Source organism: Heloderma suspectum, chromosome 3 (genome assembly GCF_057233095.1).
Source record: "Heloderma suspectum isolate Gila_16-S chromosome 3, 16-S_ref, whole genome shotgun sequence".
NCBI classification, from domain to species: Eukaryota; Metazoa; Chordata; class Lepidosauria; order Squamata; family Helodermatidae; genus Heloderma; species Heloderma suspectum.
Window position 1 is genome coordinate 136887393 of NC_139460.1, and position 27544 is coordinate 136914936.

Sequence of the window (27544 nt, forward strand, 5' to 3'; positions counted from 1 at the left end):
TAAAAATTAGCATTGCAAAGCTAAACAATCCTATCAACAACATTTGGATTCAAATTTAATATTTCTTAATGCATATTAGTTCTTGGGGTTGTAAAGCACCTTCATTGGTTTCTGCAACAAAATGTTGCAGTATGAAGTACTTCTGTTCAGGTTCCAGCTAGTCAAGTCCTCTTTCAAGATACTTGCATTTCCACCTGCTGACCCTACCTGATTTTTCTCTTCCTACGGTCATGACCAGATGAACTATTGTGCTAATTAAGGGGGCTCCTTAAAGTCTCCAGCTTCCTGGCTTCCTACCTGCAAAAAACATGATTGTTAAGCATCCAGAAGGTCACAATGGATAGCTGTATTTAGTCTGTGGGAGGGAAATTCACAAATAGCAAAGGGCAAGTCTACTTCATTGAAATAAGATATAAGCAATTTACAATTCCTGAGGAAAACACTGAAAGTGAAACAACATGCTTCAAAATAATGTTTTTAATCTTGTGGGTCTCATATACATGATATCCAATTAATGAAGAATAGTGTGGGGATGGCTAAAAAGACCTCTGCTCTTTCATGAGATGCGGCTTGGGAAATCAGAGACCTGATTCAGCAAGGCCTATCTTGGGTCCTTCCCTTTGTGCACTTCAAAACCATACCCTCAATATTTCACAGGTGTGAGTTGGGATATTCTTGTGCCCTTGTAACAGCGCTATTTTCCAACCAAGGACCACTGCCTCGGTCTCCACCCACCCACATTTCTATGTGTTGCTACGATCATGTACTCTGCCTGCTATTCCTTTAGGCTGGATGTGGAACCTCAGGCCCAGTGGCCAAATCCAGCCATCCTGGCTTTCCCAGTTGGCCACGCCCCCTTACCCCTGCCCTACCCACTTGCCCCCAACCACTGATCATTTGGTGCTTTCCCGGCTTTTGAGCAGTTTTTCCCCTATTCCTAAAGGTTGAAATGCCCCTCCTAAGGCTTAGTTACTGGCAGTAAGATCTTTAAACTAAAAGATCTTAAAAATGCAGGTGTTTTTATATTGTTCCCCCCCCCCTTTTGCCTTCAGTCCCACCCAACACTGGAATGCGCCCCCTAAGGCGTTCTCTGAAATTGAATTTGACCCTCAGGCTGACAGAGGTTCCCCACTTCTGCTTTAGGTGGCCCAGGATGGTCAGGTGCCCTACTCTGTGGAGGAGAGTTCCCTGTCTGAAGGTGGTGTTCTCCACTGGAAGGTCTGTCCAAGTCCAGTTTAAAGACAACCATAAGGATGAAGAGCAGCAGGGGCCTTGAAGTTGTCCACCAACACTGAGTACCTGGGCAGCCGAATGAACATGCATAAGTCACAGTCCTGTCCTTCAACTGAAGCGAAAACATAATGAACTACAATCTATAGACGTTAAGAAAATAGCAATGAATATGAATTTGGAAACAATAACTCTAAATTATTAGACAACTGTATTAGAAAGTGTAAGAGCAAATGGGGGATACATACAATTAAAACTGCAACAGGAGAAACAATATATCGCCCTACACAAATTAATGAACTCTTTATAGAGTTTCTAAAGCATTATATACCCCAACTTCCCCTGCAAAGGATAGGATAATGAATTATTTGGGGACAGCTAAACTAAAGAAGCTCACATTGGAACATCAACAGTACTCGGGTCAGCCAGTATCTGCGCAAGAATTGCACAGAGTGATTAAAACCTTAAAAACAACAAAGCCCTGGGCACAGATGACTTTAGTAGACATTTTACAAATGTGTTGAAGAACAGTTCTCCCCAATTCTACTTACCCTTTTTTTCCCCATACTGGATAATAAACTTACTCCAGATTCATGGACTACTAGAATAATTCTTGTCGCCAAACCTGGGGAAAATCCAGAGGATTTAGATGCATATAGACCACTATCTCTTCTAAACTAAGACTACAACATTTTCACTAGTGTACTGGCAAACAAACTGAACAATTTGGCCCCAAGCTACGTATGAGAAAATCAATTTGGCTTTATACAAAAAAGAAACACAGCAGAACCTATCCATAGATTGTTAAATGTAATTCAACACACAATGAAAAAAGGAAAATAAAAGTGGTTGTACCTTCTTTCAATGCCTCCAAGGTATCTGACAACTCGGAGTGAAGTTTTCTAATAGCCAGAAGTCAGATCACGGAGACAGGGAAGCAATTCACATATAAATGAGACAATTATATAAAACAAATAGGGCAATAATTAATGTTAACAAGTTAGATTCCCAATCTAGAGCAACACAAAGAGGCACAAAGCAGGGGTGCCCTTTGTCACCCCAGTTGTTTGCCTTCTCAAGTCGGAAAGACAAAATGATGTCCTCATTATATCAGGAATCAGTCTTTTCAGATGACTGCAGGCGACGAAGGCAGGTACATCCCACAGGAGTGCTGAGGGAAGTAGTAATTCTCCATCTCCCTGCCCAACTCATTCTCTCTTCCATGCCGCAAGGCACTAGGAGAAGCATTTTGTAGTCTGATGGACTCTGTTCAAACTAAAGTGATATGGATTCCAGGGGGATTCAAAGGGTGATGAGGTCCTTATTCTGCCTGGGGTCTACCTTTCCAGTCTGCTCCAGTGGGGTAGTTGGAGGAAGGCACATATATACCAACGGAGTGCTGAGGAGTGTGGAAATTCTCCATCTCCCCTCTAGGCCGTGCTCCCTTCCAGGCTTCTTGTTCTGCCAGAAGTACAGCTTTCCAGACCACTGCAGTGGGGTAGATGGAGGGAGGCAGACGTGTCCCACAGGAGGAGCAGCATCAATGATAGTACTCTTACCTCCTGCTGTTTCTCTCTTCCGTGCCACAAAATGCTGTGAAACAGTTTTGATCATCTCTGTTCGAATTTGGTTGGAGTCTGCGTTACTATTAGTTGGAGTCTGCGTGCAATGCATGTGCTCTGCCGCTAGGATAGATGGAGGACATGCATCCCATAGGAGTGGTGGGGTAGCTGGCAACTCTCCGCCTCACCTTCTGTCTGTCTGTTTACTTAGGACAGTGCAACTGTCCGTGTTCACTGTATTGTAATCACCAACATCCAATAGAATTCGGAGCCCTAGAAAACCAAATGCAAAATCCATTTACCACATGGGTGAGCAACCTGTGGTCCTCCAGATGTTGTGGACTGTAACTCCCATCAGTCCTAGTCATCACAGCCTATGGTGAGGCATGATGGGAGTTGCAGTCCAACAACAGCTGGAGGGGCGCAATTCACGCATCCCGGATTTACCATCTGAAAGTTAATTATCAGTATGATTCAGTCACTTTAAGTTCTGCTAAAGGTTATATGGAGAACAATATCGCCATCCAAAGTGATTATTTTACTGTTTCCTGCCCATTCGTGTGAAAACTGCTAAGAACTGGCTTGTTGATATGAATCAACACAGGTTCCAGAATTTTTGGACTCTCCTTGGGGGTGCATGGCTATGGAGACCGTGTGTCTGCAGTTCAACATATTCCACAACACCACTACTGCTGTTGTTTTTTTTAAATCAATTTTTATAGTGAGTTTTAACAAAACAAAGAAAACAAACAAAAATAACAAAACCAAAAAAATTAAAAATATAACAAATATTGTTCTTACAAATCCACTTCAGGTGAAAGTGTGGTAGGAACTGTTCATACCTGGGCAGTATGTGGTATTTGGGCCTCCTCCTTGATCTTTTCCCTCTGCTAATGATTCAACAGCAGTTATGACAGATCAGCTGTCAGCATTCATTGCTCGGAATCACCATTGTTCAACAGCATATGGAAACGCTAGAGAATCAAACACAAAAATCAGTGCACGTTGGGGAATCCCCTATAGAAGTCAAGAACACACAGCCAAGAACCATTCTACTCAGCCATTGGTCATAGCTGGATTGTATGTGCTGTCTGATTCAGCTTCCTCCTCCGCCTCCTCTTTGATCAATCACCTCTGCTGATATTCAGCAGCAATTATGACAGCTTTCGGCATTCATTGCACCATAATCACCACTGTTCACCAGCATTTGGAAGCACTAGAGGAAGAATGCATGTATGTAGGAAAGGGAAACATGGTTGAATGCAGCAAGATTGAGATCTTTCACAGCACGTATTCTGGTGGGTACTTTGCTTTCCTCACACACGTCTTGGAACAGATCCTCATGAGGCCCCAGAAGACTCCTTTCCTCTTCTCCCGGGTAGTCCGCTGGATGACACGCTTAGTGTTTGTTGCTGCATTTGTGAGGTCTCCATCTTTGAACTGATCCATCTTCCAAAGCCCTGAATGGGCAAGAGGTCAAAGATCAGCCAACCACACATGCACACTGGTCCTCCTTTTTCTTTCTTTTTACTGTGAAATTTGATCATTTGTTCCTCCTTATCACCCACCTTACCCAAACGCATGGGAGCTAAAGCCCCTCAGTGAGACAGAGTAATAATCTGTCATCAACTTAACTGATATTTCTCCATCATCCTTTCTCAGCTCAGGCCTGAGGCACAACACTGGTTCAAACACCAAGGACCAACAAAACTTCTCAAAATGCTCAGTCTTGGATTTGGCCTATTGCCATAAACATGTGTGTTGGGGGGGGGGGTTTGTTAGCCACCAAAAACACCTCTCTCTGCTTCCTTGCTGGCTGAACCTGAGAGAGAAATGGTTGCTTCCATCAGCTCTCTTCACCTGAAGAGTTGCGACTGTAGTGAACATTTCTTTTTGTTTTGTTTTTTATGCAAATTCCAAAACCCAGGGGGTGCTGGGAATCATTGGGCCCACTTTTATCATGGTCCAGAGGTGGTGGGTGGTACAGTGAGGTCGAGGCTTTCAGATTCTTATGCTGAAGCATTTGACAGTGCAGGTCAGCTGTGGGGAGAAGGGAGTTTGCTGTTCTTACTTTGAAATGAGAGGTGGGATGAGGAGGGAGGGGATCTGAAAACTGAGCATTGTCCAGAGGCCCAAAACAACCTAGCTTGGGAGCTTTGGAAAAAAGATGGCACAAGGTCATGGAGGAGCAGGGGTCTACCTCCATCGATTTGCCAGAATAGCTCAATGGAACCTCCATCCAAAATTGGGGCAACCAGGCAAGAAGGCACTTTTCTTTAGGGCTGCTTACCTTGGAGAGGTAATAAAAGCCTCTTTTCTCCTTAAGAAAGGATTTAAACACTAGGAGATGATCCCTCTAGTGCTGAAGGGAGGAGGGGTATGGAATATGCATCCTATCCAATGAAAAAAAGCCTTAAAACTTAACAGGAACCATCTTTCAGACATGGGGCAATGCTGAGGGGGACAGAAGCAGTGGGTAGCTAGTTTCACAGATCTTTCGAAACTGTTTTTAAAGCAGCATATAAGTGTTTCTCCTGCTTTATAAACACTCATCCTCAGTCTTCCCAAACAGATAAACACCTTCCTCTCCACCTCCCTATCACAGAGAAAAAAACCACCTCCCTTCCTTACATGCAGTATACTTGTCCATCTCTTCCCTTTGGATCAGACTGCCATTCTTGTGAACCAGATGTCCTAGATTAGAAAGAAACAGCGGAACAAGCAAGGCATCACACCCAGGAAACCCTTCTGACTCAGAAGGGAAGGCAGCTTTGGAGAGGCTGACACTTGCCAGCAGACCCCCACCCCCTCTGGACACCGGCATTGAAGCAATGACTTCTGGGCTGAACAAGGGCTTTCTGGGCCGCATGCTTGGCCGCTGAGAATGAAATGAAGGCTAATAACTGCCCTCAAAGCCAGCTAGGAAGGTAAGGCCAGCAGTGGCCAGAGATCAGTTATTCTGCCTGTGAGGTGGGGGGTTGGGGTGGGGAGAGAGAGGAGGCAGCTTTGAGGTTTAGCCAGAAAATGATGTTTGTCAGTAAGGTCACTTGGGAGCTGCTGCTCTTGCTTTGGGAGATGGACTGTGGTGATTCTGCTTTAAAGAATCTTCTGGTTTGTTTGGGTGTCTGCCTGCGCTTCCCCTGCTTGGCCTGTCTATTGGAAAGTGAAGAACTAATTTTAAAGAAACACTCAAAGGCTGCAACCCTACGCAAACCACAGAGCAAGATCCATTGTACACAGTGGTCTCTTTTCCTCACAAAGAAAGTGACCCTTGAGGCTGCCCTGGGAAGGCCCTCACCCTCAGGAGACTGTAAATTGGTCGGGGCCTGTGGCCTTTTTCTGCGGTCCTGGCCCTGAATTCTACAATGTGCAAGAAGGGCCACTTCTGTTCAAAGACTGGACACTCTCTCTTTGCCAGTAGCCCAGTTTTCTTGGTTTACTGGCTGTGGCTGTACTTACCAAGGAGAAAGACTGCTCCCTTAGTGTCTGCTGCTTGCTTGATGGTGGGAGAGAGGAGACACTTTATTGCATGCCTTTGGAGCTCCTTGCTGTAGCGTGTGGTCTTGCAGAAAAGAAAAAGGAAAATGGGAATCAGGCATCTTTCTGCATGGAGAACTCCCTACAGCTATCCATCTGCCCCAAATGACTATGGGCATCTGCAGAAATAATTCCTTCCATTGTGTCCAAAGGCCACTTGCTCACCTGATGCTCTGCAGTCTTTATAGCACTGACACCTTCCAGCTTGAACAGAACTTCAGTTAGTACCACCACTCTCTGATCCCTCAGTGGCAGCTGAGGCCACGGATTCATTTAAATAAAGATCAGAGTGGAGAATTAAAGGACTCAGACAAAAGCTTTCTTCACATGGAGCTTTTATCCTGCGATTGAGATTGCTCCTTCAAGAAAGTTTGCGGGCTCTTTTCATGACGCCGTGATCCTCCAAGGCGTCTCCTGCACTAAATGCCCTTTGTTCTGTTTTTAGACAGATTGCAGACAATAAACTATCAAATTACTCCATTATGTTCCACTTCAATTTCCTCCACGAAAAGAGGAAAAGCAGCAAGAAGAGGAGCGAGATCAATTAAAGATAATAGAAGACTCAGATAGGGGGAGAAGGAGAGGAAGGGGGAGGGGGGAAAGGAAGCAGATGAAAAAGGGAGTCATTGTGATCCTGCATTTAAAACGGAAGCAGAAAGCCCCATTTGAAATGCAGGATTTTAGGCTGGTATAGAGATGCCCAAACAAAGGCATATTAATAACATTTCTTTCGATTTCAAATGAGTAACAATAAGTAGCAGTAACTTTCCTCTCCCTCCCTCCACAATGGAATCACTCCTTTGTCCATCCTTGCAGTTCCTCAGGTCCCATTGCTGAGTGCACACATGAAGTTTTTGCTTTTCCTTCTCTAAGTGTTTGCTGCTTGGATGGCTTTAATGTAGCAGGCCTTTAGCCCTTGCCTGCTCCTCACAGCAGTCCTGTCCCCCTCTTTCGTCTTGCTTTCCTGCTCACACACTCCTTATAAACTTTCTCTTCCCAAAGTTACTACCTTCCATGCCTTCCTCTTCTCTCTCCCTCCCCTGCTTCTTTGAACGGCTCTCCTCCCCACCTCCTATTTCCCAAGCAACTGTTGCCATGATTCTCCCCTTTTCCCACTCATGTGGCTTACTTGGTCTCTAAAATATAGATGAAATTAAAACATGGCTATGGAGCTCATCTTCCTCTCTTTTTCTGCTTGTGGGGGCTGTGGGAGCAGGAAGGCCTTGACCCGAACAGCCCCAGCGCCAAAGCCAAGAAGTGGGTGGGGAGAACGGAAGAGATATTTGACTAAGGAAGCCTGGACTGGGTTACCATGAGAGGAATACTAAAGCTCAATGGCAGTCAATCATGTGTAGCAATTTCAAGACTGGTAGCTGTGTTGGTCTCCTGCAGCAGAAGCAACAAAGAGTCTTGTGGCAACATAAGGGCTAACGGATGACATACACTTCTGTGGACACTGTCCACTTATGTCCCACCTGTGTATGTGTTCTCTTTACATTTATGAGGCGTCCAGATCTTGTAAGATCTCAGGAGTCAATCAGAATAATGCCAGTATCACTAGACTAGTACAAGCCACATTTATCAGTCTGAATGGGGAGCTGCTGGATGAGACCCCCTTACAGAATGGGACAAAATGCCCAGGCCTGTTGATTCTCTCCCTAGGAAGGTTCTAGGAAGGCTCTCCAGGCCTCTTCCTGTTGACTAGTGGTGGGTTTTAGAGTTTCCACCATTTCATACATCAAAAAAATCCAATAAGTTTGGAATTCCGAGCTGGGGCGAGGGACTCTTCCCACCCCCACCCCCATGTAAACCCATTGCAAATGACGGTATGGTGAAATGGATAAAATGTTGGATGCGGGCGAAGAAGATGTCACTTTCACTTCTAACTCGGCCATGAAATTTACGGGGTGGCCCTGAGACAATCACTCTCTCTCAAACCTACCCCATAAGGTTATTATGAGGATCAAGTGGGAAAATTCTGACTTCCTTGAAGGACAGGTAGGATGCAAAGTGAGACTTATGTGAGCATCATGAGCTTCTGGGAACCGAGGAAAGGGAACTTACCAAGAATTTGGCAGCCTGATGAAGTACATGGTGGAAGCAGTATATTTCGGGGGCCACTTTCCACTCCACCTCAGGGCTGAATAGTTTTAAAGTGGCTTTTGCTGCCTGCAATAAAAGGAAACATGGAGAGTTTGATCTCAAGAAAGACCTGCAGGGGAACGCAAGATGAGCTCTTGGTCTGGCGGCACTTTCAAAGGACAGCTCTAGGAGGAAGGGGACCTGGATTCATCTGCTCTTGTTCATGCAGTTTCTGCCCCTCCTCAGACTGCCATCTAAAGGCTAAATCATCTCAGAAGCTCTTGAAGACAATCCCTCCCTCTTGTGACAGAAGCCTCATGGGTGGGCACTCACCTCAGCCACCTGTTTCTCATCCAGAAGGTGGATCAGAACAGCAACCAACTCCAAAACTCCCTCCTCTGCTGTACTGGCAAGCCACTTGCCCCCACCTCTGCCACGAAGCAGCCCAAGATGGCGAATGGCTGCTGCCCGAACAGTTGCATCCTCCTGCAAACAGGAAGCGAAAAGGAATTGTCGCCACCAGGAGTGGGCTTGTGCCCATTTTCCCACCTCCTATTATTTCATAGAATAGTATCACAGAACAGTAGGATTGGAAGGGGCCTACAAGGCCATCGTTGAACACATTTCTGTGTTCAAAAGAGACACTGGGTCTGATCTTAGCCATTCCACTTCTTGATGTGAAAAGGCTCAATCGAGGCCCCCTCATAAGTTGTTTCAGCTCCCCACTCAAGACTAGTCAGCCTCCTCCTCCTTTTGCAGCCTTGGTGGTGGCAGCAGTGAAGTTCCTCCCAGAAGGGACTGGGCATGTATGTTGCATACAGAATGTGGATTCCCAACACCATCCAGGAGGCTCTTCTCCCCAGCTGCCAAAAGAAGTAAGACTGGGCATGGAACCCTGGGGAGAACAGGCACAACTGGGTGTCATTTGCCCATCCCTTTCCCTGTGCACAGCTTTGTTTGGCTCTCAGCCTCCTTCCAAAGCCTGCTGAAAAGTCTTCTCTGCTTTTTCAGTAGCTGAACAGTAATGTAGGTCTTCTCAGTTAAGAGCTGGGCCCACTTCACAGCCTGAGTGGGACAAATGAAAAGGCTCTGCAGTCTGGCAGCACTTCTTACTAGGGTGGCCCTGTATCCTACATTACATAGGACAGTCCCCTGTTTGAAGGTACCCTCTGTTTGAAGGGCTGTCCAGTGCAAGAGAAAGAACCATAAAAAGGAAGAGAACAGGGGCCATGAAGTTGCCTACCCACAGTTAGCACCTAGACAGCAGACTAAGCTGGCATCCAGATCACCTAGTCACATTATTTCTAAATTTGCACCTATACATTTTATGCAGAAATTATATTCTGTTGCTGATTTTCTGTAATGTTTAAATCCTCTGTGTGACCTCTGTGAGGGTATAATGTCTCTGTGTAGGCCTGAGGCCTAATGTTACTGTGCTGAAGGCCTGTTTTAGTAGTAGTTGCTTGTTGGTATGTTCTGAAGGAGGAGAGAGAGAGAGTGAGCGAGAGAGAGAGAGAGAGACTATCGCTTTTAATTGGTTGGTTGGTTTGTGTGTAGTGTGTGAGAAAAGGACAAGGGAAGAGCTAAGGGGAAAGTGAAGAGCTAAGGCCTGAATATTAAGCTCTTCCCTGGCTCTGTGTGATAACCATATATGACTGATGAAGAGCAGGAGCAAGCAGCAAATCGCTGTGTAGTGCCAGGAGACTGCCCTAAGAGCTTACCAAAAGAAAGGTTACACAAGCAGGCATTATACAGCCAGATAAACTTCCCAAGCAGCCAGTGGTAGAACTGGAAAAGCTTTGGTGTCAGAGGAATAGTTTACCCAAGAGATGGATCTGGTTGTGGGTGAATTTGGCTGGGGTGGAGCTTTAGGGAATTTGGCCTGAGGTTAAAAAAAAAAAAGTCATTCAGAGGCTTGTATTAGCAACAGCATCTCTTGAGTCCTTATGAAGTGTCAGCAAGCATTCTTTTGGAACCCCCCAGATAAATAGTATTTCCTTATGTATAAAATATCCCATTAATAAACCAACTTGTTTAATAGTTCATCTTGTCTCTAGGGGTAAGACCCATCTCACACCGAGGCCCTTTATACCAAGTTACTACGAGGTTTTAAAGTATTCTACGAGAATTGGTGGCAGCAGTGAAGGGTCAGTTTGTGGAGTTCTGAATTATTATGGCAGGGAGCGCCATAGGCCTTGAAATGTAAAGTTTTCCTAGAAAAATAAGAATTCCCAATAAGTGGGATTGTCTAGTGAAGGAGCAGTTTCCTCATACATATAAATTAACAAATCAAATTTTAGCAGATCCCTGTCTTCTTTTTGGATGATGCATTTCCTCTATTTTTGCTTATGCCTATTTTTGCTTATGCCCAGCCTTCGAGGACTAAATGAAAGGGAGTTGGGTTTATTGCGGTGGCTATGGGGCCTAGTAGAGTTGCGTGATTCAAAGACAAATTTCCCACAAATTTCTCCCAGTCACAGTGACTGTGAGGAGAGACCCAACTTTCATTCAGACCCAGCCCACTGAAGTTTCCAGAAAGCCAACTATTTTCCACCAGGCATTTGGGGCCTGTTGATCTGGTTCATGATTTATTCTTGGTCGCTCAGAGCAGCTGACGGTTGACTCCCTGGCACTCTCCATCAAGGCAATTTAGAGGCCAGGCGTTAGCTCTGGCATAAAAAATGGCATCAAGATGACATCTACACTGGAACTGGGCAGCCTCCTGCAACCCTCAGCCTAATTGCATGTGACCTTCAGCCTAATTTCACAAGCCCTCTGCATGTGATCAGTTCAGACTTCTGGCAACAGCAATATGTCCCTCTCCTAGCAACCTGCTGAATGGGAAGGAAGAGGGAGAGAGAGAAAAAGGGGTGGTAGAAAGAGAAAAGGTGTGAACTGCTCACTTTTTGCTCTGTCCCTACCCACCACTGGCTTCGGCCCTGTGCACCACTGACATGTGGTCTCCGGCAGATTACCCACAAGAGAACATGGTTCTCAACAGAAAAGGGGTTGCCCAGCCCTGATCTAGACAGTGCTCTGCTTGCTGCCAGATCTTGGAATTAGCTGCTGTTCTATCATCTGTTTAATTTGCTTACTGAGACACATTGGTCACCACTGTATAATAGAATGGAGATGGGCCACTTTTGAGAATGAATCTATGATTGGTAGGACTGCAACCCAATTAAACAAAGGTTAATTGGTTAATTGTATGATTGGACATGAGTAATTGATTGCATATGGGTAAAACAATATTTCTGCAGCAATTCATTGGGGTTCCTTTTTAGTGAATTAAACACTTTTTAAATTGATTTATCAATTAACTGCTTAATTCCTACCAATTAATTGCCATAGTCCTAATGCTTGGGTTTTTGTATTCTCAGTGCCTTGAGGGCTTGGGCTGAGCCAAATAGTGGGTAAAATATTTAAATAAATAAATAAATAAATAAGTGTATCATGTGAATTCACATTACACACACATCTACTGGGTGCCTTGTACCAAGGAAAGAACAACACACACACACACACACACACACACACACACCCCACACACACAGAGTGGTTGTTATACAACTTCAAAACACTCACGTGACTGATGAGGTTGCGATACAGCCCAGCCAGCATCTTGAGATATGCAGCGCTCACCTCCCCAGTTTGGAGAACCAGCTCCATAATGTTCATAGCTCTGGGGAGGATGTCTGGCTCTTTGGTGTTCAGAGCTATGAACAGAGACCGCTGCACAAACTCGCCATGCTTCTTGAGCTGCACAAAAGAGAAGGCTTCTTTATAATATCTCATAGACACAGCACCTCTTCTGTGATCATAGTTTTCTCACTGCTAGAAGTGATCACAGCTCTCTTGCCAGGAGTCTTTAGTCTCCCTGAGCAAAACCACTGGTCCATCCACCCCAGAACTGACTGGTAGTGGCTTTCTAAGGTCTCAGACAGAGGTTTTGCCCAGCATAACTATACAAGATTCTTTCAAATGGAGATGAAAGGATGGAACTTGGAACCTTGGGCATGGCAAGAGGCACCGCCCTTTCCACCCTCTTAATAAGTAAATAAATACAAAATTTGTAGCCTTGCTAACTTACCAGATCTGTTTCAAAGATCAAATACGTGATCCCGTGGAGGCTGCTGGTCCTAACCCAGTGGCTGCTGTGGTCAAGCCAGGTGAAGAGACAGCCTGCTGTCTCCTGGTTGGTCTTGATACCAGTCACCTGCTTGACCTTCCGTACCTGAGTTGTGAGCAACTAAAAAGAAAAAAAGATCCAGTTAGTGACTCAATAGGGGATGGGATGAATGAGTGGATGTGTTATGTACAGTTTGCTAGCCTGTATTTTGTATTTTGCTGATGAAGAATTCTCTGGGTTCCATTTCTTATCCACCATGTATAGTTTTGGAGAGCATGAGCTACACCACAGGCTTCAAGTGGTTTCAGTCCATCTCGTTCTCCATGGAACTAAAATAGTTCTGTGACAGGAGGAGCTAGAGATCATTTTCTGCACCCTCATCAAACTACAATTCCCAGGATTTGGGTGATGGTGGGGAGGGGGGAACATGCTAGATGAACTGCTCTAAATGGAACACAGGTTTATATGGTAGATATGTCCAAGGAAGTCTTTTGTTGGCTATTTTCTAAACCAAAGCAAGGATTTCCCCATTCTGGTCCATAGGATCCAGAGACCCTGGATTCAGGTCAGGGGACAGGCTGACACAAGGAACTCCTTCCTTAGATGGAGACTGGCCACCAAGGAGGAAGATTCCAAGTTCCATTAAAGGATCAAAAGCCAAGTCCCCTAAATAAATAAATCCAGTCACTATATAAACACCAAACACAAGAAGTCATATAGGACAAATATCAAATGGGTTTCGATCATGAATTGTCCTTCTTCAGTGATCTAGCCTGTCTTTGTTTCTGGGTTGTTAATGCTTGTTTTTAATTTTTGTGGCTATAACATTTGTTATATGAATGTGTAAAATATTTGTGAAGTGCATTATTTATTTGATATGATACATCCCACAACTTGATTCTTGATCCTTTGTTGTTGGGCTTGATTTCCTTTTGTCATTTCCAAGTTCCATTCCTGGAGACATTTTACTGACTCTTAAACATGCCCCAGACTGGCATGAACATAGCAGAATTAGGCCTTGAGGATCCTCTATGGATGGTTAGCAGAAAGAAAGCAATGCCAGGTGTTTCTGTCTGGGAACGATGGGGAACAGCTACTTTAAACCTCATATTTGACATTTCAAGAAATGAGCTCTAGAGCTTCTCCCCATCTCTCAGCAGATTCCCAACCATTCCCATTCCCCTCACCTCAATATATACAGCCACAGCCACCTCATAGCACCATGGAAACTGCCCCCCGAAGATGTCAAGGAGGAACTTCTCCACGCCAGGGACCCAGAAGCGAGGGCCCCCAATCAGAGCCCTAAAATATGTAACAGGATTGCATGAAGGAAGAAACAAAGATGGCAGTAAAGCAAGACAGAGACAAACTCACTCCCCATTCCCTGTGCTCTGCTCATGTGCTATTGTTTGGGAAGCAGCATGCTTTCTATTACCTCACTAATATGGAAACTCCTTGGTGGAAGTTTTCTGGGCTGCCCAGATGTTCCCAGCAGCCCAGTGTCTCTACACCTGCCCGAGCCATCTTCAGGAGGAGACGGAGAAGTTCCATGGGCTTCCTGTAACCAAGACAAGGCCAGCATTACCAGATGGGGAAATTGCCACAGACACTGGGAGTTGGGGGTATAATGGGAAGGAACCCTTATTTCTGGGATTCAGTTGCGTTTAGCTCGGGCTCTAGAGATCTGGATGTTCTTTGAATTAATTTGAGACAACCTCATGCTTTTTATTATTGTGTTTCTCATTTGTTTTAATTTAGATTTTAATTAAGATTTTGTTTTTCATTTGTATTTTATTCTTAGTCATCATGTAGTGGATTTTATTTGTAGTTGAAAGACAGAAAATGAGTTAAATAAAGAACTGGCCCAGAGAAAAGAGGAGCCACACCTTTGGGAGGGGTCATAGCTCCTTGGTAGAGGGCATGCTCTGAATACATACTGCCCCAGGCCTCATTCCTGGGTTCTCAGCTTAAAATGTTAACAGGGCTGAGAAAGGCCTCTTCCCATCACCCATTCTGAGACCACTCACCTCACTAGATGATGCTCCTTGCCCTGCAGGAAGGCAGAGATGTTCCCTAGCAGGACAATAAAGATATGGGCGAAAAAATGCTTCACATTTTCCCCATATCTAGGAGCAGTTCGAAGGAAGCATTCTAGTGCCTGAATTGCCGAGTCCTAGAAGAAGGGGAAACAACAGAGATGCCACTCACCTTTCATTCTCCTTCACTCTCAGCCAAACTGCCATGTGCTGAAGGGTGAGTCTCTGTGAATGTGACTGATGCTCTCCCCAAAACAGGAGGGGTCTCCCACTGCAAGCAGCAGTGGCTGACATGCACTGCGGGCTGGGCTAGATCCCTCTCCTCCACCTCCTTTACTCATACCTCCCCACAAGTTGGGATTCCAGTGAAGCCAGGATTGGGCCAAGATTCAAATGGTGTCCCTTCCCAGTAATTAGCAGAAGCCACAACCCACTGGGTGGTTTTTCCTGTGCAGGCCCATCTGACACGAACGGGAGTAAAGTATTGCTGTGGTACAGCTCCACAACTCCTGTCCATTACACTGGGGCTTGTGCAGAAGATCTTCCCAGTGGATTGCGCCTCATGGTTCAGAGGGGTCTGTCACTCCCTCAGCCACAGCTCACAGTGCCCCAAGTCCACCACGTGGAGAGGCCACATCATATTGACCTCTGGTAGGGTCATGTCTGCATCAGTCACAAAAACGACTGTATGGCAGTATGTATGTATGTATGGCAGTACTGTATGGCTACAGTATGTCAGCTCAAGAACAGCACAGGGAATGTAATAGGATAAGTAATCCTCCTTCATCATAGGAAGCATCCAATTAGTGTGGAATAATATTACTCCTCCAATCCTCTGTCTCTCTGTCTCTCCCTTTCCCTCTCTCTCTCTCTCTCTCTCTCTCTCACACACACACACACACACACACTCACTCACACACAAAGCAGAAAAAATCCACCCAGAAGTGATCTTCTTCGAGGTGATTTTTTCCTGTTTCTGCAAATGTTGTTGTCAATTCCCCATCAGTGGCTTTTCTCTATTTGTATGGAACTGCATAACAGACTGATCCCTAGATATCATGATGGGGAGAAGCATAAGGTGCTGCCTTCTTCCTGACCATAAATGGCTTTTCCTGCATCTTCTGGAGCAGAAGATCCACCAGCAGGAGTCGATCTGCTGGCTCCATGACTGCCTGCCAGTGCTCTTCGCAGTCACTGTGAATTGAGGAAACAGTGTCAGATTTTATTTCTTTTTCATTTTTTTAAAACATGTCTTGGCTACCTTTCAGGGCAGAAGCCCTCCCAAGGTGGCTTACAGCTATAAAAGACAGATCCCTTTGGCCATACAGAGCTAACCTCTCCACTGGTTGGTTTTACAGCAGGTAGAGCAGAGGACAAAGAGTGATAGCATTGGGAGGTACTGCACTCCGAGCTGCATTCCTATCATGGAGTCCAGCGGCCTCTGAACAAGCCCCATAGATTCCCAATGGTTCAGCTAAGTCAGGACAAGTGTCAACGCTCCATACCTAAAAGGATGGCTGAGGAGAAAGTCCACCACCTCCTCCAGTCTTGTGGTGGCCACGGCAGCAATGGCTAAGATGGCAACACTTTTGCCATTGCTGGCTCTCCTCTTTTGACTGCTTTCAAACCAGGACTGCAGCAGTGTATGGACCTGTGAAATGAAAGGAGGGTTACTTCTGGCTCCTGGGAAACTCTGATAAGGCAAGGTTCGCAATCATAGCTGAATGCATTTATAGCGTTCTTTTCAGACTTCCAATGTGTGATGGTCTAACTGGAAGCTGGGCACGCAGGGATGCTGGGGGCTTACTTGCGTGCCCACATCTCCCTACACACATTAGTCCCACACACAAGCAGGCGGATGACTACATAGGACTACAGTGTTTTTAAATTATAGAGACTCAGTCCACAGATACTAGAGATAACAAGTATCGCTGGCTAAAGATGAATGGCTTCTCAAAATGGGCGACACAGTAAATTTGGTGACCACTTTAAGGCTTATTTGAACAGTAGCACATCAGAATATGCAAGTCTGGTGGAGGGCAGTATTAAATTTTATCTGATAGAGTAACCTGAAGCAATAAGGCACTACAAATCTTCCAAACCAACCCCCGGAACATTTCTAAGAAACATGTACCACCCCCCAAACCCCACCAGAACATCCCCCCATTTCATGGAGCGGGTGAAAAGTTTTTCCGGAAATTCTGGGGAGGGGATTTTGGCCCAGCACTACTTTGAGGTATACAAATATGAAACTTATTTTCCCTAAAAGATCTCATTTAATGCCCACACATGTGGTAAGGAACTGGCTCGTGCCATCCATCCTGAGGAGGTTGCTTTACATCCTCAGGGGGTATGGCTCAAGCCTGAGATCCTTCTCTCCTATCTCTTCATCGCCTTACCTCGACTACTTGTCCCCCCAGGAACTCTTGGAGCAGGTGGTATCTCTCCCAGAGGCCGAATGTGTCTTCATGTGACCCATCCTCTTCTGCCATGAAGCACATGGCCTCGTGGAGGTCCTCGGGGAGCAGGAATCCACCAAAAACCTGAAACAAGGGACATGCAGCACGTGAAGGGCAGAACCAGTGGCCGCTGCTGCCACGCCCCTTTCCGCTATGGATGGAGAAGCAGAGGGGCCAAAAGAAACTTGGGCTGTGTTATTGGTTGAGCAGCCCCTGCCACTCAGATGATGGTCACTCCAACCCCCCACCCCACCCCACCCCAAAGTATGTTAGGAGAAGCGACTTAAAATGGGGTGATGTACACCCCCATGGAGCCCTGCCCGGACCAAAAACAGCTCCTAGAAAAATGCGAGTAAGCCACTTTTTCCTTTTCCTTCCGTTGTCATGGAAACATGGCCTAGTCTGGGCCTAGGAAAGAGACACTCATGTTTCCTGCAGGAAATGAATGAAATCCAGAACACATGCCCCTGACTCAAACTAAACCATCCCCTATCATATAGTCTTCTATTAACAGTTGCTAAGACCTAGTACATCCTAACTTCAGCCAGGGGTGTGTGTGTGTGTAAATTTCTGCTTGCTCTTGTCCAGTTTGTGTCTTTAGTGTTCATTATTACTAGGTAAATTGGTTTGTTTATTCCTCAGCCCCCATTCTGACCCTAGTAGCAAAATCTAATTTCAGTGCTTTATTTGTTGGCCGTATGTGTAAGAAAGTATGTGTCTGTCTTGTATGACTGACTCACTGACTGTGAATATACTATAGTATCTGTCTGAATCTGTGTTGGTCTGTTATTTGTGTGTGTGTTCATGATGTGACTGTGTATCAAAGACAAACATAGCCATTGCTGGTTGCAGCTTTCCTGGGACAGAAGTTAAATGCTTTCAGCACACTATACACACATGGAAGTCCCTCCCTCAGGAGGCCCAGCCAGAGCTTGGTATGATTGTTCCAGGTTAACATTTTCTTTTAAGCCAGACATGTAAACATTCTTATCCTTGAATGGTGCTGGTGTGATTGATGGGGGTGTGGGTAGTGTTTTTGTAAAAAATGTTGTTGTTGTTGTTGTTGTTAGCAGACTGGAGTACCAAATCTGACAACAAAGGCAAGACAAAACTGAAAGACTCCAATACAACGCAACACATCAGGAGTGTTTGTAGGAAAGCTTAGGCATCCCCTTAAGTACCCCTTGAGCCTACCAGCTTGTGGAGGTCATGACTAGAATCCACACACAAGCAAGAGCTTGCATCCATGTAAGCCCTATTCAGGTATTCTGAACCTGAATAGGGCAAATGTGTGAGGAGAGGGAGTGCTCCAGCCCCAGTCCCTCTCTTTTATTGCATCCCTCGCCCTGTACTTGTGGCCAGTATAGCTACTGCTGTTCCTGAGGCCCAGGCTGTGAATGTCAGATTTCAGAGTTGCTTGTACAGTTCACAGCTAACATCCTCCTGAGGCTTCATTCTCTGTGCTCCAAAACTGAGAGGTAGAAAGTGAGAGAGGAGCAGCAGGACCTCAAGGTGGATGAGGGTTTCCATGCCTCCCAACTCTCTCTCCTGGGCTCACAGACTATAAGGGCACAATCCTATGGCCGCTAGAGAGTGTCTAGACGTTCAAAGGATTTTTCAGTTCCCAGAAACCTCACTCCCCACCCCACCCCCGCCGCCTCGTAGGCAGTGTGGTTTGTCCCTGGCTCCGCACTCATAAGAGCAGCACAGAGCAGGCAAAAAGGGGGTGTTCCTGGAGACGGGGAGGGGAAGAGACCACGGAAAAGTTGTTACAATGCTTCCTATGCACCATCCAGCCTCCCCCCCCCCTCACCATTCCAACGCGCCCCAAATCGGCTGTCTAGCTGCAAATGCAGGGTGGCTGGAGTGTGGAGGAGAGGATCCCCTCTGTGCTCCTCCTGCCCTGCATTGGATAGTCAGCCACCTCCAAGTTTGGAGGCTGCTGACTATCCCCATAGGATTGTGCCCCGAGTGTTCTGCCTTGTGTGATGCTCACTTACCTTAGCAAGGTTATAACTATTATGCATGAAAGCAGATGGCACAGGCTCTCCATTTGGTGGAAGAGCATGGAGAGCTCTTAGCCACCTTCTGCTTCCATCTCCTTGCCGGAGCAGCCCTGCAATGGAAAGGAAAGGGACATGGCATCACTCTTTCTTGCCTGGATCGGTTTTCCCTTCAGAGGTAGCAGCAGCAGCTCCTCCCAGCTTCCATCCTGATGAGGACTAGAATCTGCCATCATCTTCATGTTCAGCATTTGTCTGCCCCTCTACTGAGGGGAGTTTGGGCCAATGCCCCAAATAGGTCAGGCCAGTGGGCCCAGCAGGTGGGGAGTGGGAGAACCAAGATGCAGCCTGAAGCTGACTGTCTTCTTCTCACCACCCAATACTGTCTTCCTTTCAGAGGATGGTTCTGCTGGCTCCGTGGACCATGGCCTGCTTAGATAGAATCTAAAATGTAGGACTTCTCAGTGCCAGAAATATGTGCCCTGAGCTAATCCCCTCTTAGTGCGTGACAGTCCCAGACTGGTTTCTCCCATCCTTTAGTCCCCTCCCTCCAGACAACCCACACAGCTAGAGAAAGGCTTGCCAACTTCCTTTCTCATATTCCTCCCTTGCCTGCTGCAGGCAAAATTCACTTAGCAGGTAAAGGTTTTCCCCTCACTAAGTCTCCTTGCTAGTCTGGAAAAGATTCACCTGCTGATTTCTGCCTCTTACAACCAGATGTGAAAGGCACAGGAGCCTTGCCAGAAACAGAAAGCTGGCAACCCTGGTTTGAGTGGTATGCTTCTGGTTGCTAAATGGCCTGCCCTTGCACCTTTCATAGCAGCAGAAAGAGGTGCAGAAATTAGTAGGCACAGGTTTTTACAGCACATTGAGAGAAACACAATGAGTTCTCAATATCTGGCTTCTGGTTTTCAGTTCATCCCGTTCATTCAGTCTTTATGGATTCACATTGTGTGAGCTGACTTGGGGCCAGTGATGGCCAAAAGATGGGCTATAATTCTTTTGATTAATCCATTTAACAAAGTCAATGATCACCAGCTAGTTGGGAATGTTCTACTGATAGAGGGGTGGATTTAAGCATTGGCAATAGCTGCAATGCCCTCCATGAGGTCCTGGTTACCACTTCTGTAGCTATCTAGAGAATTCAGTTTGGGAAGTGACATGGCAATGGGTTGGGGGGATGACCCACAGCAGGTGAGCAGAGTGGATCAGCATTTCTGCTGGAAGGTTCTGAGTGGCAATCTCTGAACTCTATGGGAATCTCCACAGTCTCCTTGGAAAGAGTTTTAGTAAGCAGGGCAGAGCACAGCCGTTTCAGAGCATTTCTGTTTCATCTTACCCTCCTTGCGTTGCAAGATCGGCACCAGCTTGCATAGGAGAGCTGCTGCTGCTTCTGTGCACCCCACCTCTTCATCTACAGCACAGAGACAGACCGCAGCCACCAGCCGGCCAGGGCAGGGCAGGTCTACGGAGGGCTGAGGACAGGAAGAGACACAAAGGAGTCAAGGGCCACCATCGACAGGAACGGGACCGCACAGATTCCATGGGGAGCATTTTGCAACCTTCACCCCGCTTGTGAATCCACCTAGAGAGCCTGTAGCTACTGCATGGAAGAGCCCTGGACTGTGGGGCGGGGACACCTGCAGTTCAATTTGCGTTGAGCTTGTTTTCCCAGGCTACACTGAAGAGTGTATTTGAGCTTCTCTAGTGCTGATCAGAGTCCTAGGGAATGCAGAGATGTTCAAGAGAAGCCCATGACTGTCCAGTCTAGGAAAGTCCTCGGTCAAATCTCACTTTGACTATGAACGCATCCTAAAGCCCTTTGGCAAGGCTTCCTTTCTCAACATCAGCCCTGCCATCTGCAACATGGGGAATAAGAATACTGGCCTCCCTTTACAGGGTGCTGTAACCATGGTGGATCTATTGTCCATGCAGAGACTTAAAATGCTACCTCAGTGCTAAGCATCATGAATTTGAATGCATGCTGGGCCAGGAAGAGGCAGGCTTCAGCGTCTGGCCATGCTGTGCTGCCTCAGAGACTCCCCCAGATTACTCACATGTCTTTCGACCTTCTCCATCAGCTGGGCAGTGGCTGCTAGCCCACTTGTCCTGATGTTGTGATCCCGGCTGGCAAGTTGTGAAATGAGGGAGGTCAGCTGGCAACTGGAAGGGACAGAGAGGAAAATACAGTCTGGGTAACTCTAGTCTACCATCAGTGGGAACGAGTATGACTTGGCCCAAGAAGTAGAGATATCTCTAGTACAATTGTGTCTTGGCTGATGATGCCCATTTCATTCTCTGTCTAGTGAAGTGAAGCGTGCGGAAACCCTGGCCTTGCCCAGGCCCACTTTGTGATGGTACAATTTATTAGGATTGTCAAGAGCCTATGCCCCTCTGGAATCTTCCAGCTGTGCTCTAGGGATGGAAAGAAAACCCTCCCCCACCTTCTCAAAGTATTCCACACCAGGTGGAGACCCTCTTAGTCATACAGGCCTTTGAAGTAATTCACATCTTCTACTAGCGTGAGCCTCTCAGAGTATAATCGGTGTTTTACTTCTGTTTTAGTTGTAAAAAGTTTTCTGTTTTATATTGTGTTTTAATATTGTATTGGTTTGTAGACTGTCCAGAAAATTTGTGTTATAGGGCAGCTACATAAATATAGTTGGTAAATAAATAAATAATAAATGACTCTCACTGGGAGAGTGAGGCAGGATGTTTCTTTAACTCTGGTTGCTCCCTTTAGCTTCTGCTCAGCAACTGGAAGCACATTTTGAGGAGGGGCCAGGACCCATGGGGAGAAAGGAGTCACATCCGCATGAGCCCACGTTTTCTTTATTTATTACATTTCTATACTGCCCAATAGCAGAAGTTGTCTTCCTTCCTCCAAACGCCCAGAGCAGAGCAGCCTTAGGAACCCAGTTGCTGGTTTCCAGCCCCCAAAAGGTGCTAGGAAACTTGATTACCTTGAGAGAACCTCCACCTCTTCCACAAGGCTGATTAGAGACAGGCAGTCCTCACAGCACTCATCAGACTGTGAATGAGAAAACAGAGCAAAGAAGCAGGAGGGTCAGAGAGTGAAACATGGAGCAGGCATAGAGTTGGGTCCTTTGAGCACTTGAAGCACTTCCTCGGCTACATTCCTGGTCATCAAAGGCATCAAGGGTCTATCCCAACATCCCTTCTTCCAGCCTTCTAATTGCCAGTTGGTATCGGCATGAGTGAAACCCAGAATTGTCCTCCTTTGGTCAGGTTCACAGGAAATGTCCTCCTTGCTCCCCCAACATCTTCTCCCTATCTGGGGTTAGTTCAGAGCAGGCAGTTTCTAGATTCAAAGCACTTTTCAGGCACCTCCGATTTTGCCCAAGGAGAGTGCAGTGATTACCAGTGGGATGAAGGGGGTGGAATCCAGACCACGTTGACACAGCCAGCAACACATCCATTCCTGGGAAGTGACATGACTTTCAGACTGCTATGGTGAGTTGCTAGGCACATGGAATGTCCTCCCTGCAGCCACCATGACTGCAGCCAGGAGTGGAATGGTGCCTGGCATATTACCAAGACAGGCGAGCAACTAGGGTTGGTAGGTTGCAGCCTGGAGAACCATGATGGATCTTTACAACTGCCCAGTGCAGTGAGAGATGAGGCAGCCACCTTTCCCCTCACTGCAACAGCAAATTTGAAGGTACAACACAAATCTCTGGCTTTCAGCCTGGCAACCATACATACATGAGAATTTCCTCCCATTCTGTGTGCCATTTTGTGGAAAATAAATGACCCATTGTTTGGACTCCTCCTTGGTCAGCCTCTTTATAGACAATATGTACTTTGTCAAGGGGCCGCAGTGGCTTAGTGGTTAAGACACTGAACTGCAGACCGGAAGGTCGGCAGGACAGCAGTTCGAGACTCGAGTGCCGCGTGATGGAGTGAGCTCCCGTCTTCAGTCCTAGCTCCTGCCAACCTAGCAGTTCGAAAGCAAGAAATTGCAAGTAGATAAATAGGTACTGCCTTGGCGGGAAAGGTAACAGCATTCCGTGCACCTTGGTGTTCAGTCATGCCGGCCACATGACCATGGAAGCGTCTTCGGACAGCGCTGGCTCTTCGGCTTAGAAACGGGGATGAGTACTGCACCCTAGAGTCGGACACGACTGGTTGGGGACACCTTTACCTTTTTACTTTGTCAACACAGAAATCATTGCTTTCAGCTTTCAAGATATACAGTGCTTATCATTGGTTGGGGGGGGACCAGAGTGGCACCCCGAATCTTTGAGCAGCCCCAGTCGCCATCATCTGCCGTAATACAACTCTGCTTCTTCCCTCTGAGTTCAGTAGCTTTGCAGGTACTAAGGAAGCCTTTGGACTCGCTCCCTTAGAAGACCAGTAGGGAGTGTGGTCTGGATTCACCAGCCTTTTAAACTAGAGGGGAGACTGCCCCCTTTCCTTCCACTCATTTTTTTTTTCTCCCTCTACTTTCCCGTTCTTACTTGCCCATTGCTGGGAGCTTACTTGCAATGACTTTTTGAAGAGGGAGAGTGAAGAGCTCCATGTGAAATACTGGTATTTCACACAGCATCTGAGTTTACTGCTGAAACTGTAGCATTTGGCTTCTGCAGTCATTTAGTAGCTTCAACACAGCAAAAGATTCAATCAGCCTCCACAGACAGCTTTCTCCCAACTTCACTTTAAATTCCTCTAAATAGTTACAGGGCTCAAGATTATTCCAAAAGGAGGGTTAGGACTATGTGACACTGTGATCGAGGAAGTGCTGGGGCTTTTAAATAGGGTTTACAGCTTTAAAAAAGCAAGAAAAAGACCTCAGCCATCTGACCTCATATAGTTAATTTGTGCAGTCTTTACAAACCCTCCACAGCCTCTTAAATTCCTCCAAAGTGCTACCTCTCTGAAAGGAGATACTTGGCTTGGGTAATTCTCCCTCCCCCCTCCCCCCTGCCCCAATCACCATTCTTCTTTTCTTCTTCTTCTTCTCCTCTCCCCTATCCTAGTCTTTCTGTCTCCTCTTTATTCTACCCAGAGCATATCTTGGGGGAATTCTCAAAGAGAATTCTCTTTGGTAGGCAAGAGAAGTTCTGAACTGTAATTGACTTTATACAAACAGACAAGAGGGTTGGTTTTTCTCCTTCTCCTCCTCATCCAAGTCTTCGAGAAAAGTGGGTTCCTATAGTTGCAGAGGAACAAATCTGGGGTTCTTTGGTTTGTCAGTTGTCATTAACGAGAAATAGGAAAGACTGCAGCTCAGTAGTACAGCACATGCTTGGCCTGCAGAATGTCCCAGGTTCAATCCCAGTTATCTCCAGGTAGGGCTAGGAAAGAATCCTGCCTGAAACCCTTCAGAGATGCTGCCAGTCAGTGTCTACAAGACTGGGCTAGATGGATCAACATTCTGACTCAGCATAAGATAGCTTCCTATGAACAGAAAGCTTTAATAAAAATAGGGGGGTTGGAAGTGGAGGGGAGATAAATACTGCTCATTCACATTATGTATGCCTACTTAGAAGTAAGCCCCATTCTGTTTCTTGAGGCTGGGCCCCAGGAAAGTGTGCATAGGATTCCAGCAGAAGTTACTTTTGCAGAGAGGTTTGCAGCCTCATCTCCTGCATGTTTATTTATTTATATTTATTTAAAACATTTGTATCCCACCCTATATCATTAAGATCTCAGGGCGGTGTACAGATAAAATCAATTTAAACAGTATTAAACAATAAATAATTTAAATAGCTAAAACATATTAAACCATTAAACAAGATAATACAGATTAAAATCTAAAACAATAAAACAGTTAAAACAGTGGGCTACTGTAGGGAATGCATTTAGCCCTCAAAGGCTTTGGTAAAAAGCCATGTTTTTACTTGGCACTGAAATGAAACCAATGTATGCGCCAATCGGGCTTCCAAGGGGAGGACATTCAACAACCAGGGTGCCACAGCAGAGAAGGCCCTCTCCTATGTCCCACCGTAGTGTATGTTTCGCAAAGAGGAGAGCCCCTCCAATAGATCTCAGTCCTCGAGCAGGCATATATAGGGAGAGGCGCTCCCTCAAATATCGAGGTCCCAAGCAGCTTAGGGCTTTGAATGTCATCACCAAAACCTTTAATTCTGACTAGAAGTGTATTGGCAGCCAGTGCAATTCCTTTAAAACTGGTGTTATGTGATCTTTATGAGATGTTCCAGTCGTCTAGCTGCTGCATTTTGCACTAGCTGCAACTTCCGAGTCATCTTCAAGGGCAGCACCATGTAAAGTGCATTGCAGTAGTCTAATCAGGAACTTACCAGCACGTTTATTCTTTATTTCCCATGATAGTCAACAGGAAGCATAAAGACTCAGTTTTCCAAACCTTCTCTCAGGTTTGGTACTGAGCTGAAGTGGACTGACTCCAAATTGGCCTGAGCAGAAATGAGATGTTTTCCAAATCAGGGTCTGGGTTGAAGGTTGGGGTCAGGGGGAGGTTGTCAGTGCACACTTCTAATGTATGGATGTATCTCTCTCCACACACACACATATTAGAGATTTGCAGTGACACACACACACACACACACAAGCACTTGCAAATTTGTGTTATGGGCCTATGCCCCGGATCTTTTAAGAACCTAGCAACGCCCCTGGTGCTTATTATAAAAGGACTTTAATACCTAGGGATGGTCTAGTTAAATTTTTGGATGGGTAATGAGGGCATAAATAAGTTACTGAAATTATTAGTGAATGGACTAGAAGTTTCTGTCCTTTCAGACCTGTTGCCAATACCATTGAAAAGCCATCAAGATTTGAAGGTCTTTCTTCACAGACATAACATTTATGTCAGGATAGGGATGGAAGAGAATTTCATTCCAGTGCATTAAGCATCAGAACCTGTCCTCCTCAGAGCCTTGAATGTGATCACATTTTCTCAGGCAAAGCTCACATATTCCCCAGCTTATGGTCGTGCTCAAAAAATGTTTTTGTTAGGAAAATGTGTGCTTTAAAAATGTGGATTTTGGAAACAACACATTTTCACGCTTTAGTCAAGGAGAGGAAAGTGCGCACTTGGATGCATGCTTTTTTTAAAAAAAGTGCACAAATGCACACTTTTACTGTTTGAACAAAAGAAAAGGCTTGCATCTGGGAAAAGAGATGAGGTGAACTTAACGTCGATGTGCAACTCGGAGAACTTCGACAAGCTCAAGCCTTGTTGATTCTCTCATCTCTATAAACTATCAGTTTATGATTTTAGAAAGGATTCTTTACAGAACCCATAACCTATGCAAATCATGCTCCAATAAATTCTACCCGGAATGGGGTTGTGAAAGGAAAAAATACGAGATGGAGCTTGGGTAGCTAGTCTTAGAGAAGGTACAGCTCCTGGTCAAATTGAAACAGGGAAGTAGGGAATTCTTTGAGATGAAAGACTTATCCATAGCTGATCTTCAGTGGTTCAATATATATTTTAAGACATGGCTTGGAGTTCAGGGCATTTTGGCAGGTTATATCACAAGATGAACAAAGATAGATGGATGGATGATTAGATAGACAGATAGATTATAGAAGAATTAAGTTAGATGTAATACAATATAAAGAAGGGTATAAGCATACAAATCCAGATGAGCAATAAGAGAAAATAAGAATAAGCTGTGTTATTCAAAACTAGCAGACAGATCTGGCTTCACATGGGTTGGAATAGCCCTTAGTTTAATACAGCAAAGTCTGCTGGAATCCCTGGGCACACACTCTGCCATGGTACACCCCATAGCCTCCTGAGGGAGGGGTCTGGCCAGCCCATTCCCTTGAGGGGGGTCTACTCCACAGCAGGGGGGGGGCAGCCATATACTTCTGTCCCTCAGCCACCCCCACCCCGCTTCAAACTGTATCAGCTGCAAAGCTATGCACTCGTTTGGGTAATCTATTACGTAGTTACTGAAGATGGTACTGCAGGCTTCAAATGCACTGACACATTCAAATTCAAATTAATGTGTTGTTGTAAACAGACAATGTGTTGTACAGCCCTGGAGTCCCCTTGGTATGTACACTATGTTTCAGGTGACTAGGTTTCACTGTCTTGGAGCTACGGTGCTGACAGAGAGACATCCTCCTTTAATAGTATAGATTAGCAGATGAACCTAGCTTCAAATGGGTGGGAATAGCCCTTACGTTGATACGGCGAAGACTGCAAGAAAACGTATGCAGCAGCCAGAGTTGGACACATTCTGGCCGCCCTGAGTGACACCATGCCTACTGGCACCCCTAGGTGTGGCCCCAGCAGCACCCCTATAGCCCCCTAAGGAAGAGGACTTTGCACACCATTCCCCTGAAGGATGGCTGCCTCTCAGCCAACTTAATAACCCTTAGTTTGATCCAGTGAAACCTGCAAGCAACTCCACGCAACCATCAGAGAGCTGAACACATTGTGCATACACTGTCTGATTAAAGCCAAGCTCCCGGGCACTTCTAAGCATGATCCTTGCCAGGTGCACCCCCATAGCCCCTTGTGAGAGGGGCTAGTCTGCTCCATCCCCTGATG

The 27544-nt window shown here is 45.9% G+C and overlaps 1 protein-coding gene across 1 annotated transcript; it reads right to left on the reverse strand.

The window, feature by feature from the left end:
* Nucleotides 1-460: 460 nt before the first annotated feature.
* Nucleotides 461-23652, reverse strand: LOC146350279 (maestro heat-like repeat-containing protein family member 7). Its single transcript, XM_084845526.1, has 19 exons — nt 23542-23652; nt 22002-22069; nt 21096-21201; nt 20378-20513; nt 19036-19151; nt 16976-17119; nt 16082-16227; nt 15674-15770; nt 14568-14713; nt 13976-14098; nt 13728-13842; nt 12502-12660; nt 11997-12170; nt 8745-8897; nt 8394-8498; nt 6252-6354; nt 5424-5486; nt 3635-4252; nt 461-3065 (listed from the first exon to the last, which is right to left on the reverse strand). Exons 1-18 carry the CDS (start codon nt 23650-23652, stop codon nt 4074-4076), a joined length of 2244 nt encoding a protein of 747 aa, XP_084701652.1. The 3' UTR covers nt 461-3065; nt 3635-4073.
* Nucleotides 23653-27544: the final 3892 nt, after the last annotated feature.